Source organism: Narcine bancroftii, chromosome 2 (genome assembly GCF_036971445.1).
Source record: "Narcine bancroftii isolate sNarBan1 chromosome 2, sNarBan1.hap1, whole genome shotgun sequence".
NCBI lineage: Eukaryota > Metazoa > Chordata > Chondrichthyes > Torpediniformes > Narcinidae > Narcine > Narcine bancroftii.
The window spans coordinates 80,514,106-80,527,741 of record NC_091470.1 but is presented as its reverse complement, the minus strand read 5'-3'; the positions used below and the strand labels follow the sequence as shown (position 1 = coordinate 80,527,741).

The window sequence follows — 13,636 nt, the reverse complement described above, 5'->3', positions numbered from 1 at the left end:
CAGAATAGGGATAGGAAAAGAATGCTGTGGGATGCTGTAGACCAGTTACAGAAATACCTCAAGTCAGTGGATTTGTTTGTGTTCAAGAACACAGCTGAGGATTTGAATGATTACACCAGGGCCATTACAGACTTTATCAAAACAGCTGTGGATGAGTGTGTCACCACCAAATTGTTCAGGTTTTTCCCCCCAACCAGAAGCCCTGGATGAACAATGAAATTCTGAACCTACTGAGAGCCAGATCACAAGCATTGAAATCCAGAGATCCAGAATACTACAGAAGCATCTGATGTGATCTATGAAAAGCCATCTCCCAGGTGAAATGGAGATTCCAGAAAAGAATAGAAAGAATAAAGGATATCCAACTGTGTTGGCTGGGCCTGAATAACCGGTTACCAAACCAAATCTGGTGCAATAGGAGACAGCAAAGCTTCACTCCCAGATGAACTCAATGCCTTCCACACCCAATTTGACTACCAGAATAAGGAAGAATCACTGCACATCCTCATATCCCCAATAATCCTCTACTGTCAGTAGACGAGGATGACGTGCAACCTGCTGTCAGGAGAGTTAATCCAAGGAAAGCATCCAGTTCAGACAGTACCCAACCGAGTACTGTACCCGTGCTTACCAAATTTCCAATATCTTCCACATCTCACTCCAGCTGTGCATGGTACCCACCCGTTTCAAACATGTCTCAATTGTACCTGTACCCAAGAACAGTGTGGTAACCTGTCCAAATTACTATTAACCAGTGGCACTCACATTCATTGTTATGAAGTGTTTTGAGGCTGGTGGTGAAATATACAAGCTCCTGTCTGAGCAGCAACATGGATCCATTCCAATTTGTCTACCAGTAGATGCCATCTCATTAGTTCTACTCAAAGGTTTGGATCACCCAGACAGCAAAGACACGATGCTCTTTATCAACTATAGTTTGGCATTCAACACCATAATTCCCTCAAAACTGATGCGCAAATTCTAGACCTGAGCCTCTATACCCCACTGTGTAATTGGATCTTGGATTTCCTCATCTCTAGACCACAATCTGTAAGCACTGGTAAGAACATCTCCATCAATACTGGAGCACTACAGGGCTGTGTTCTTAGCCTCCTCCTCTCCTTGTTTTACACTCCTGACTGTGTGGCTCAATGCAACAATAACACCATCTACAAATGTGCTGTTGAATCCAAGGTAGTGGGTTGTATGAAAAGGGGTAATGAGTCAGTATACAGGATGAAGATTGAAAACTCGGCTGAATGGTATGCTAACTAGAACCTCGCACTCAATGTCACCAAAACCAAGAAGAGAAAACAAGAGGTGTACCATCCAGTGATCATTGGGGAATCAGAGGTGGAGAGGGGAGCAAATTTAAATTCCTGGGCGTCACCATTTCAGAGGACCTTTCCTGGACCCAACACATGAATGTCATTGTGAAGAAAGCACCTTTACTTCCTCACAAATATTTGGAGGTTATGACATCAAAAATCTTGGCAAACATATGCAGATGTGTAATGGAAAGTGTGCAGACCAAGTATATCACAGCTTGGTATGGGAGCACCAATACCACTGAGCAGAGAGTCTTGCAAAAGATCATAGACAAAGCCCAGTACATTGCAGGCAAAAACCTCCCCACCATCGAGAACATCTACAGGATGCCATCGGAGAGCAGCAGTAATCATCAAAGATCCACATCACCCAGCACATGCTCTGTTCTCGTTGCTACCATCAGGAAAAAGGGATAGGTGCCACAAGACTCATACTACCAGGTTCAGCTGCTACCCCTCCACCAGACTCCTAACAACAAATTCAAACAGAGTTGCATTGCACTGCCAGATTGTCTATATTTCTTTGTTATATTCCTGTCTCCTGCTCGTGTATCTTTTCTTGAATACAGTTTTTTTGTACTATTGGCAAGTAGAAATTCTGCTTGGGCTGCAGGGAAAATAATCTCAGGGTTGTACATGTATGTACTCTGACAATAAACCTGAACTTTAATAGTGTGAGTATTCAATGTAGATGATTGTGGACTTCAGAGGACAAAGTTCAATCATTCTCCATCCACGTTTCTGTCGTGGAAAGAGTGAAGAGCACCAAGTTCCTTGGCGTGCAGCTATCCTGGATCCACAATATCTCATTAGTCAAGAAGGCTAAGGAGGTTGAGCAGGGCAAAGCTATGGGCCACCATCTTGATCACTGGAGCACAATTGAGTGTCCTGTCAAACTATATAATTTCTTGTTATTGTAGCTGTAAAGCATCAGGCCAGAAGTCATATAGGATCAAAATGGCTGATTAGATCACTGAGGTTTCTTTCCTCCAAAGACAACTGGGAGCATTGCTTTAACAGGGCTCAAAGAATTATTGAGGAACTTTTCCATCCACCATACTATATTCTACCCACTACCATCAAGGAGGAAAAGGAGCATCAAAATCAAGACTACCATGCTGGGAAATAGCTTCTTCCCGCAGGCTATGAGATTGATGAATAATATCCTGTAATCTTGCAAATCATCCCAAAATATTTATTTATTTAAAATTATATCTTTATATATATGTGTGATATTATATACTATGTATTTTGTGTGTGCACCATGATCTGGAGAAACACTTTTGTCTGGTTGTATACTTAAAGTCAAATTACAACAAAATTGAACTCCAGAAACCCATTGTAATGCAGTCAGCCACTTAGAGATAACAATCTAAAACCTTGTTAGCTAATGTGAACTCTTATTTATATTACAAAAATGCTATTGAATGGCCAATGAAATTTCTCTGATGTACAAAAAAACTTTTACTATTCTGTTACATCAGGTGAACACATTGTCTTGACTGGTCATTGTTTGATCCAAATCCTAGAACATTCCACCTCACAGAATTGCAGGGAAACTTTCATTACATGGATTATAGTGGTTCAAGGTGCAAATTCATGATCAATCTTATGTGCCAGTTCCTATAAATATCGCTAATAATTATTGATGGAACTCACTTGGTTTGGTTTCTCCCTTTAGCCTTTCCAGTCGTTCAGCAATTGCCCGATCTTCTTTTGAAAGACCCCGATATTTTGAGCTTGTACCAGCACTGGATTCTTGACCACCTTCTTTGCTGACTGCTGCTTGACCTTGCATCTTGGCCTCTAAACCAGCTACTCGCCTAGAGAACAGAAATTAACTTTACTGGAACTGGTAATTTATAAAAATCTCAAGATTTATTTGTTGAGTCACCTAAACCAAACCCCAATATCTTGCAAAAATAATTTGCTACACTAAAACTCCATTACTCCAGCACTGTCAGGACTTCAGTCATGATGGACTGGCAGATTTTCCAGACCATTGAATATTATTCAATATTAACACTCCAACACTGTTTAAATTCATTTGTTAAGATTTCAGAATAGAATAAATGAAATTTACAAGTTCAGAGGGAGCGCTAGAACTGGGGATGTGGAGAATCAGGATGGAACGAGGTACCCGGTGAATCAGGAACAACCAAAGGAATGGGGGAACCTGGTGAGTTGGGAAGGAGCATGGAGATAGGGCCTGGCGAGTCAGGAAGGAGAGTGGAGAAAGCGCAGCAAAACATGTAGAAGTAAGGGAACAGGGGCCTCGGTGAATCAGGAACTGGGGCCAAGAATAGAAAAAGGTTTGGAAATGTATCTCTGCAGAAATTCAAGACAGAACTGGACCAAGGCCCCCATAGATCAGAGGGTACAAAGGAATTAGAGTCCTGGTGAAAGGGATGGCTTGGTGGATGTCACCAGGAATGCCAGATGCTGAACCATTGGGATTTCTGAATAATTGTATAGTATCTTGTAGGAGTTTCACCACACTGTCCACAGGTGCTACATGTTAGCTTGTGGCATGACAAAAGCTCCCTAATGTTATGGCATTTATTTAGCTATTAAGCCCATAATATAGGTTCTGAGTTCAGGGGAAATGGTTTCAAAGCTATGTGAGGTTTTGATAGAGCAGGCAAGGAAAAACTTTTTCTAGTCTCAGATGGGTTGGTAATTAAAGGATGAAAATTTCAGATAATTGACAAAAAGTTTGCAGTACTCTAGTAGAAATTGTTTCCCTGCAAGTTTTTTTGACCTGGATATCTCTGCCTGAAAGGGTAGTGAAGGCAAATTTTAAAGGGAATTAAATGCATACTAAAAAAAAGGAACATTTTTAGGGCTGGAAAATAGAAGGGAAATGGCAGACAGTGACTAGAAGGACATTTGACCCAAATATCAAAACTCAAGTTTGATTTTACAATTTAATGCAGCATTTCTGCAAAAAGTGTTATCCACCCTCCATAATCAAATATATTGCTGAGTTTTAAAGACATTATGGAAGAAGTGCTCACTAACAGTAAAAAAGGAGGAATTATTGGTGTAAAATTGAGACACTGAAAAGCTTTCTCAACTGTTCAATTTCAGAACTGATTTGACACCATCCTTTTCATATCGTTAATGAAAACTTGACCCAGAATGGAGGCAGCAGCACCTGTTATAGGGGCAGCTAAGTCAGAGAATGTGGCTTGATGCTCAACTCTGCTTCTGAATGAATCTTTTTTCCTCCCTTTTACAAGATGGCACCAGAACCTGGTGGTTGATTCAGTCTTTGATAGCATGTAAAACCTTTTCACTGCATCTTAATAAACAATGCAAAAATAAAATAAAGCTAAATCTCAATTGAATGCTACAAAATTCAGGAAAGCGAACAGTGATGTTCTGAAACATAGTGATATTACATAGTGACCGATCTGGAGGCAAGTAAATATGGATAATTCCCCAAGGCCATTGAGGGATGTAAGGGAAGGAAATGATGAGATTTTTGCATCTTCCTTCACTACGAGTGAAGGACCGGAAAATCAGAAGGAGGGTGAATTGCATCATGCTTTTATTTAAGAAGGGCTAATGGAAAAGTTACTGGAGGGAATTTTGAGAGGCAGGATCTATATGGATTTGAAACAACCAGGACTGATCAGAGATAATAAGCATGGGAAAATGTGCCTCACGATTTTTTGTTTGAAAAGGAGGCTGAGAAGATTGACAATGGCAAGGCAATGGACCTTTTCTACATGGATTCTACCAAGGCCTTTGCCAATATGCCTGCATGATAGACATGGAAGGCAAAGTCATATGGGATCAAGGGTGAGCTAACCAGATGGATACAAAGCATGGATGTAGTAAAGGGTTGTATTTCAAATTAGAAATGTGACAAGTGGTGTGCCACAGGGATCAGTGGTGGGTCCCTGCTGTTTGTCATATGTATTAATGTAGAAGGTGCAATTATTAACTGCGGATGACACAACAATTAATGTGGTAGATAGTGAAGGACGGGGCATTGAGCACAAGAAATGGGATGTAACATCACAGTTGTACCACACCTGCAGTATTGTGTATAGTTTGGTCACTATTCCAGAAAGGGAAGAAAAAATTTACATGTTGTTGGGATTGGAGGGCTTGAGTCATGAGAGAGGTGGACTGTTTTCCCCGGAGCAAAGAGGCAGAGGATGATCTCACAGGAGGTTAATAAAATCAAATCGAGAGGGGATAAAATAATGGTCATAGACTTTTTCCTAGAGTAAGGGAGTCTGAAGGTGGAAAAGATTTAAGATGAAATAAAAAAGATTTAAAGGGGACCTGAGAAGCAAGATGTTCATAGAAATTGGTGGCTATATGGAACGAGATGCCAGATGAAGAGGAAGAGGGGAGTTCAATTAAAAATTTAAAGACACTGGTCAGGTTCATGTATAGAGAAGGTTAAGAGAAATATGGACCAAATGTAGACAAACGTTACTAGCTCAGGAAGGCACCTTTGTCAGCATGGACGAGCTGGGCCAAAGATTTGGTTTCCACCAAAAAGTTATTCAGTTTGCAGACTTGAGGTAAATCCATTGGAGAAAAGATAGTGAATAACGTGGATCCACACTTCTGGTTCTCTAATCTGTTCCTGCTATTCCCCAATTACTTTATGGAGGGAAAAATTTAGAGTATGTATCCAATTCCCTTAGACACTTGCTTTTCCTTGAATTCTGTCAGGGAAATAAAAGGAGTTTATTTATGTGAACTCTTATTTATATAAATATATATATATAGTTAATTGAAACTCACAAGAACAATATTTCAAGTCTTGAACTGATGAGGGCATTTGTACTGCAAAATGCACAAATAAGAATAAAAGAGAATTTCTCAAAGACATCTCTGGAAAAGGAAACAAGAGATTCTTTTGATGCTGAAGGAACCATGCAAACAAATTTAAAAAAGCTAAGAAATAGCAAAAGGTCAGTGATGATAGTTCTTCATTATCAGATGCTTTTTTTAAATATTTTTTTATTTTTCACACTATGAACCATATTAACCAAAATACACACAAACTTGAATATACAGTGTCATTTTCTCCCCTTTTTCCCCCCTCCCTTCCCTCCCTCCTTCCCACCCCCCTCCAAACCCATTAAAAGTTCAACATATACAATACAATAAACCCAGTAAACAATGTCATCACACAATGAAAATAAACAAGAAAATTGTGTCATCTACTTTTACACACTGGGTCAGTTCATTTTGTCTTCTTCTCATTCTATTATTTTAGGGGGTCGAGGTCCGCGGTAGGCCCTCTCTGTTGTGTTCCATGTACGGTTCCCAAATTTGTTCGAATAATGTGACTTTATTTTTTAAATTATATGTTATTTTTTCCAATGGAATACATTTATTCATTGCTGTATTCTCAGGCTCTCTTCTGATTTCCAGGTTGACATTATACATTTTTTTGCTACAGCTAAGGCTATCATAATAAATCTTTTTTGTGCTTCATCCAGTTTGAGGCCTAATTCTTTACTTCTTATATTACTTAGAAGAAAGATCTCTGGATTTTTTGGTATGTTACTTTTTGTGATTTTATTTAATACCTGATTTAGATCTTCCCAAAACTTTTCCACTTTCTCACATGCCCAAATTGCATGTACTGTTGTTCCCATTTCCTTCTTACAGCGAAAACATCGATCTGATACTGTTGGGTCCCATTTATTTAACTTTTGGGGTGTGATAACCAATTATATTGTATCATGCATAACCTCGTGTTTATTGTATTTCTCATAGTTCCGGAGCATAGCTTTTCCCATATTTCATTTTTTATCTTTATGTTTAGATCTTGTTCCCACTTTTGTTTGGGTTTACAGTTTATTTCATTGTTCTCTTTCTCTTGCAGCTTGATGTACAAGTTTGTTATAAATCTTTTAATTATTATTGTATCTGTAATCACATATTCAAAGCTGCTTCCTTCTGATAAGGTAACCTCAGTCTGCTCCCCAATTTGTCCTTTAAGTAGGTTTTCAGTTGGTGGTATGCAAACATTGTACCGTGAGTTATTCCATATTTGTACAAATGATAATAAATTATTTCCCAAAAAACAATTTTCTATTCTTTTAATCCCTTTTCTGTCCCATTCTCTAAAGGAAAGGTTATCTATTGTGAAAGGGATTAGTTGATTTTGCATCAATAATAATTTTGGTAGTTGGTAATTTGTTTTTTTTTCCTTTCTACGTGAATCTTCTTCCAAATGTTGAGCAGATGGTGCACTTCTATATTGCACCAGTTTTTCATCCCACTTATGTTCTGGTACCTTCTGCCCTATTTTATCTAGCTCTAACCTGGTCCAATCTGCTTTTTCCCTTGTTTGATAAAAATCTGATAGATATCTTAATTGTGCTGCTCTATAATAATTCTTAAAGTTTGGTAGCTGTAAGCCCCCTTGTTTTTATCATTCTGTAAATTTATCTAGCGCTATCCTCGGTTTACCCCTTTCCATAAGAATTTCCTTATTATTTTCTTTAGCTCATTGAAAAATTTCTCTGTTAAGGGAATTGGTAACGATTGATATAGGTATTGTATCCTTGGGAAGATATTCATTTTAATGCAATTTACCCTTCCTATCAGTGTTAGTGGTAAATCTTTCCAATGTTCTAAGTCATCTTGTAATTTCTTCATTAATGGCTGATAATTTAATTTGTATAGATGACCTAAATTATTTTCTAGTCTAATACCTAGGTATCGGATTCCTTGTGTTTGCCATTTAAATGGTGATTCTTTTTTTTAAACTTTGTGAAATCCGCATTATTCATTGGCATCGCTCCACTTTCATTTGTGTTGATCTTGTATCCTGATACTACTCCATATTCCTTCAATTTCTTATGTAATTCTTTTATTGATAATTCTGGTTCTGTTAAGTATACTATGATCTCATCTGCAAATAGACTGATTTTATATTCCTTCTCTTTTATTTTTATCTCTTTTATTTTATTTTCTGTTCTTATCAGTTCTGCCAATGGTTCTATTGCTAAAACAAACAGTGAGGGAGATAGTGGACATCCCTGCCGAGTTGACCTGCTTAATTTAAATTGGTTTGATATATATCCATTTACTGTCACCTTCGCCACTAGACCCTTATTAATGCTTTAATCCAATTAATATATTTCTCTGGTAGGTTGAACCTCTGTAATACTTTGAATAAATAATTCTGTTCTACTCTGTCAAAGGCTTTCTCTGCGTCTAAAGCAACAGCCACTGTTGGCGTCTTATTTCCTTGTACTGCATGGATTAAGTCAATGAACTTACAGACATTGTCCGTTGTTCATCTTTTCTTGATAAATCCAGTTTGATCTAGTTATACTATTTTTGGTACACAGTCGGCCAATCTGTTGGCTAATAATTTTGTTATTAACTTATAATCTGAGTTAAGTAGAGATATTGGTCTATACGATGCTGGTGTTAGTGGATTTTTCCCCGTCTTTGGTATTACTGTAATTATTGCTGTCTTACATGAATCTGGCATATTTTGTGTTTCTTCAATCTGGTTCATTACTTCCAGGAGAGGAGTAATTAATAAATCTTTAAATGTTTTATAGAATTCTATTGGGAGTCCGTCCTCCCCAGGCGTTTTATTGTTCGGTAGCTTTTTTAATACATCTTGTATTTCCTCTATTTCAAATGGTTTTATCAATTTGTTTTGCTCCTCTTCTTGCAATTTCGGTAGTTCACTTTTAGCTAGAAACTCATCTATTTTGTCTTCTTTCCCTTTGTTCTCAGTTCGGTATAATTGCTCATAGAATTCCTTAAAGTTTTCATTGATCGCTCTTGGGTTATATGTAATTTTTTTGTTCTTTTTCCTTGATGCCAATACCGTTATTTTAGCTTGTTCTGTTTTAAGCTGCCAAGCCAATATTTTGTGCGTTTTTCTCCTAGCTCATAATACTTCTGCTTTATTTTCATTATGTTCTTCTCCACCTTATACGTTTGTAGCGTTTCGTATTTTATTTTTTTTGTCCATCAATTCTCTTCTTTTTGTTGTATCTTCCCTTGTTGCTAGTTCTTTTTCTGTACTTACTATTTTCTTTTCAAGCTGTTCTATTTCCAGATTGTAGTCCTTTTTCATCTTAGTTACATAACTTATTATCTGCCCTCTGATGAAGGCTTTCAATTCATCCCATAATATAAATTTGTCTTTCACTGATTCCGTATTTATTTCAAAGTACATTTTAATTTGGCGCTCAATAAATTCTCTAAAATCTTGTCTTTTAAGTAGCATGGAGTTTAATCTCCATCTATATGTTCTTGGTGGGATGTCCTCCAGTTCTATTGCTAATAACAGGGGTGAGTGATCAGATAACAATCCAGCTTTATATTCCGTTTTCCTAACTCTCCCATGGATATGGGCTGACAACAGGAACAGGTCAATCCTTGAGTCTGTTTTATATCTACTCGAATAATATGAGTATTCCTTCTCCTTTGGGTGTTGTCTCCTCCATATATCCAAAAGTTGCATTTCCTGCATTGATTTAACCATAAATTTGGCTACTTTGTTCTTTCAGCTAGTCTTTTGTTCAGTTTTATCCATCTTTGAATCCAAATTAAGGTTAAAGTCCCCTCCTATCACTATATTCCCCTGCATATCTACAATCTTCAAAAAAATATCTTGCATTAACTTTTGATCCTCTTCATTAGGTACATATATATTGACCAAATTCCAGAGTTCTTAATATACCTGACATTTTAACATTACGTATCTCCCTGCTGGATTTATTATTTACTCCTCTATTTTGATTGGTACATTTTTATTGATTAATATAGCTACACCTCAGGCTTTTGAGTTATATGATGCTGCCGTTACGAGCCCTACCCAGTCTCTCCTTAATTTATTATGTTTCACTTCAGTTAGATGCTTCTCCTGCACGAATGCTATATCTATTTTTTCTTTTTTCAGTTAACATTATCAGATGCTTGAATGTAAAAATTACCTAACACACTAAAGTAATTTGATCTTAAATTGTAAAAATGTCATACAGAAATAAAAGATACACATGGGAAGTGTTAGGACCTAGAGTGTTGATACATGCATGTGGTGAAGTTCAAGGTTCTTTATATTGTCATGCAATAATACATTAAAATTTACTTTAACTTTTGCCAGCAATTGGCATTGCCCGGCAGCCCTCACAGTACAAGAGAAGGAAAGAGAATCCCTTCAGAGACAGTGACCATGGATTTGTCTCCAGCACTCCCGCTGCCATTGCAGTCGCACACGCTCCTATTTGATTCATCAGCAGCCCTAGTTCCAGATCCTTCTTGCCCTCAGCATCCTCTTGAATCTGAGCCCGATACTCTGTTCACATGAGCCAGCGTCCAGCAGCTCATGCAGGTCCTCCCCAACCGCAAGTCGCCCACAGGCTGTGTGGGTCCCTCAGTTGCAGAGCCCCTCACGGGTCTGCTGCTGTGGTCACCTTCCCTTTGGGGTCTTTCAGCTGTGCTCCTTGCTGGTTTATACCTCATCATTTTCACTGAATAAACTTTAACAAAAAGCAGTGAAGAGGGACTGAGATACAAAGAACAGCCATAACCATTTGACGGCACAGTTAACATAGCAGTTAGTGCAATGCCAGTACAGTGTCAGCAACACAGGTTCAAATCTGGTGTTGTCTGCAAGAAATTTGTACTCTCTCCTTGTGACCTGGATGGGCTTCTCCCTCCATCCAAGAGGTTTGGGGTTGGTATGCTTATTGGGTTGCATGGGCTTTGAGGGCTGGATGGGCCTTCCACCATGCTGTATCATTAAACAAAAATAGACCAAGGACTATGAAGTCAGAGTCATACATCGTGAAAATAAACCATTCAGCCTACCACCTCAGTGCCAACCATCAAACACACATCTACATATCCTCCTGAACTCAACATACATTTTATAGAAACAAAGATTAAATGGATCAAAGTCCTCCTTTCAAAGCATTCCCTGGACTGCATTCCACTCCCCTCATTCTTCAGTCACAAAACAACATTAGGGGCAATGTCACGTGGAGAATGTACAATTCAGCAGGCCGCATCCAAGATAAGAATTCAACCCAATTGCTGGAAAAGCTCCAAGTACTACAGCACTCTGTTGCCCTCTGAGATTCACTTTAACAGAGAATGGATGTTAAATCATCTACTTATCTTCCCATTTTTTTTGTCAATTATACACTGATATTATTCTGATGTACTGACCTTCATTTCTTAAGCAATAGAGGAACAGAATAACTTATAGTTCAGAATTTATTGTCAAGAAAATGTAATGAAATTTGGTGTTTTGCATCATAGTGCAAACATTCATATTATAACCAGCTTACATTACTATAAAAAATAGTGCACAAAAGTAAGGCCGTGTCTTTTGTTCATTGATTGTTCATGAATCCGATGGCAGTGGGGAAGAAGCTTTCCTTGTGCCGTTGAGTGCTTCTCATTAGGCTCCTGTATCTTTTTCCTGATGGTAGCAGAGTGAAGAGGGCGTAGCCTGTGTGTTGGGGGTCTTTGAGGATAGAGGTTGTTTTTTTTTAAAGATACTGTCTCATGTAGATGTCCTTAATGGAGTGAAGCCTATGATGTTGCTTACCGAGTTTACAACCCTCAAGTTTATTCTCGACTTGTGTGTTTAATCAACTAGAATGCTCTTCACAGTACACCTGTAGAAGTTTGAATTTTTGGTGACGTACCGAATCTCATTCAACACCTCACAAAGTGTAGCCACGGGTGAGCTTTTTTGTGATTGCATCATCTTGGAGGCTCCAGCACAGATCCTCAGAAATGTTGACAACCCAGGAATTTGAAGTTCTTGACTCTTTCCACTACTGAGTCCTTGATGAGGACTGCGTCTGCTCCCCTGACTTACTTCTGAAGTCCCCATCCTCTTCTTGGTTTTGCTAACGTTGAGCACAGGTTGTGGTCATTACATCATTCAACAAGCTGATCTATCTCCCTCCTGTACACTTCCGCATTGCAGTTTGTGATTCTGCTGACAACTGTGGTGTCAACAACAAACTTGTAGATAGCATTGGACTAAGCACGCATCTGTGGGGTATGCCAGTGTTGATAATCATTAAGGAGACAAGGTTGGTTCCAATTCGTTCTGACTGTGGTCTTCCGATGAGAAAATCAAGGGTCCAGTTGTGGAGGCGGGGTGGGGGGAGGGGCGGGTGGAGTTTGTAGCTTTTTGACCAGCACAGAGGGAATAATGGTATTGAAGGCTGATCTGTAGGCGATGAAGAGCAGCTGTATATATGAATTGCTGTTTTCGAGATGATCCACAGCTGAGTGGAGAGCCAGCAATATTGCATCTGCCGTGGAGGGATTGTGACATAGGCAAATTTCTGTGGGTCCAGATCTTTGCTTAGGTACATGTCAATTTTGGCCAAGACCAGTCTCTCAAAGTATTTGATAATAGTAGAAGTTAGTGCCTCTGGGTGGTCATCGTTGAGGCAGCTTCCTCTGCTCTTCTTGGGTACCGGGATGATTGATGCCCTTTAGAAGCAGGTGGGAACTTCTGACTGGAGCAATGAAAGGGTGAAAATGTCTATGAACACTCTGGCTAGTTGGTTGCTGCAGAGTTTCAGTACCCTGAAGCCTTGCAAGGGTTTACCCTCTTGAATGAGGTTCTGACATCGCTCTCAGAGACAGATATCACAGGGTCCTTAGACTTTTCAGAGATGCTAGAGGGCACCGTTTGGCTCTTTTTCTCAAAGCAAGCATACTAGGTGTTCAGCTCATCGGGTAATAAAGTACCACAGCAATCTATAGTGTTCATCCTCACTTTGTAGGCTGTAATGGCCTGCACTCCCTACCTTAGCTGGCGTGTATCGGTCTCTGGCTTCCTCAGGAATTGTCACTTTGCTTCAGAGATGGCCTTCCGCAGGTTGTACCTGGTCTTCTTGTAAAGATCCCGATCCCCAGGCTTAAACGCCCTTGTTTTTGCCCTCAGCAGGTTGCGAATTCTCTGATTCATCCAGGGCTTCTGGTTGGGGAACACCTGGTATGTGCGCGTGAGCACACACTCATCCTTGCAGGTCTTGATGAAGTCAGTGACACCTGTTGCATATTTGTTCAAGTCTATGGTTGAGTTCTTGAATTTGTTCCAGTCCACTGAGTCAGAGTAGTCGTGCAGATGCTCCTCCATCTCCCTCGACCATACTTTCGTCATCTTCACTGCTGGTGCTGTGAACCTCAGTCTCTGCTTGAGCGCCGGGCGTAGAAATACAGCCAGGTGATCAGACTTGCTGAAGTGCAGTCGTAGTATAGCTCGGTATGTGTTTTTCATGGTGGTGTAGCAGTGGTTGAGTGTATTAGTTCCCCTGGTC

At 39.3% G+C, this 13,636-nt stretch overlaps 1 protein-coding gene across 1 annotated transcript in view; it reads right to left on the bottom strand.

Annotated features, from left to right (window-relative positions):
- The window catches only part of zfyve19 (zinc finger, FYVE domain containing 19), a 43,731-nt gene that overhangs the window by 18,152 nt on the left and 11,943 nt on the right, over positions 1–13,636 (bottom strand). Inside the window, exon 4 of the mRNA XM_069917232.1 lies at positions 2,988–3,151. Coding sequence (XP_069773333.1) covers positions 2,988–3,151 — 164 coding nt within the window. The remainder of the gene's footprint in view (positions 1–2,987; positions 3,152–13,636) is intronic.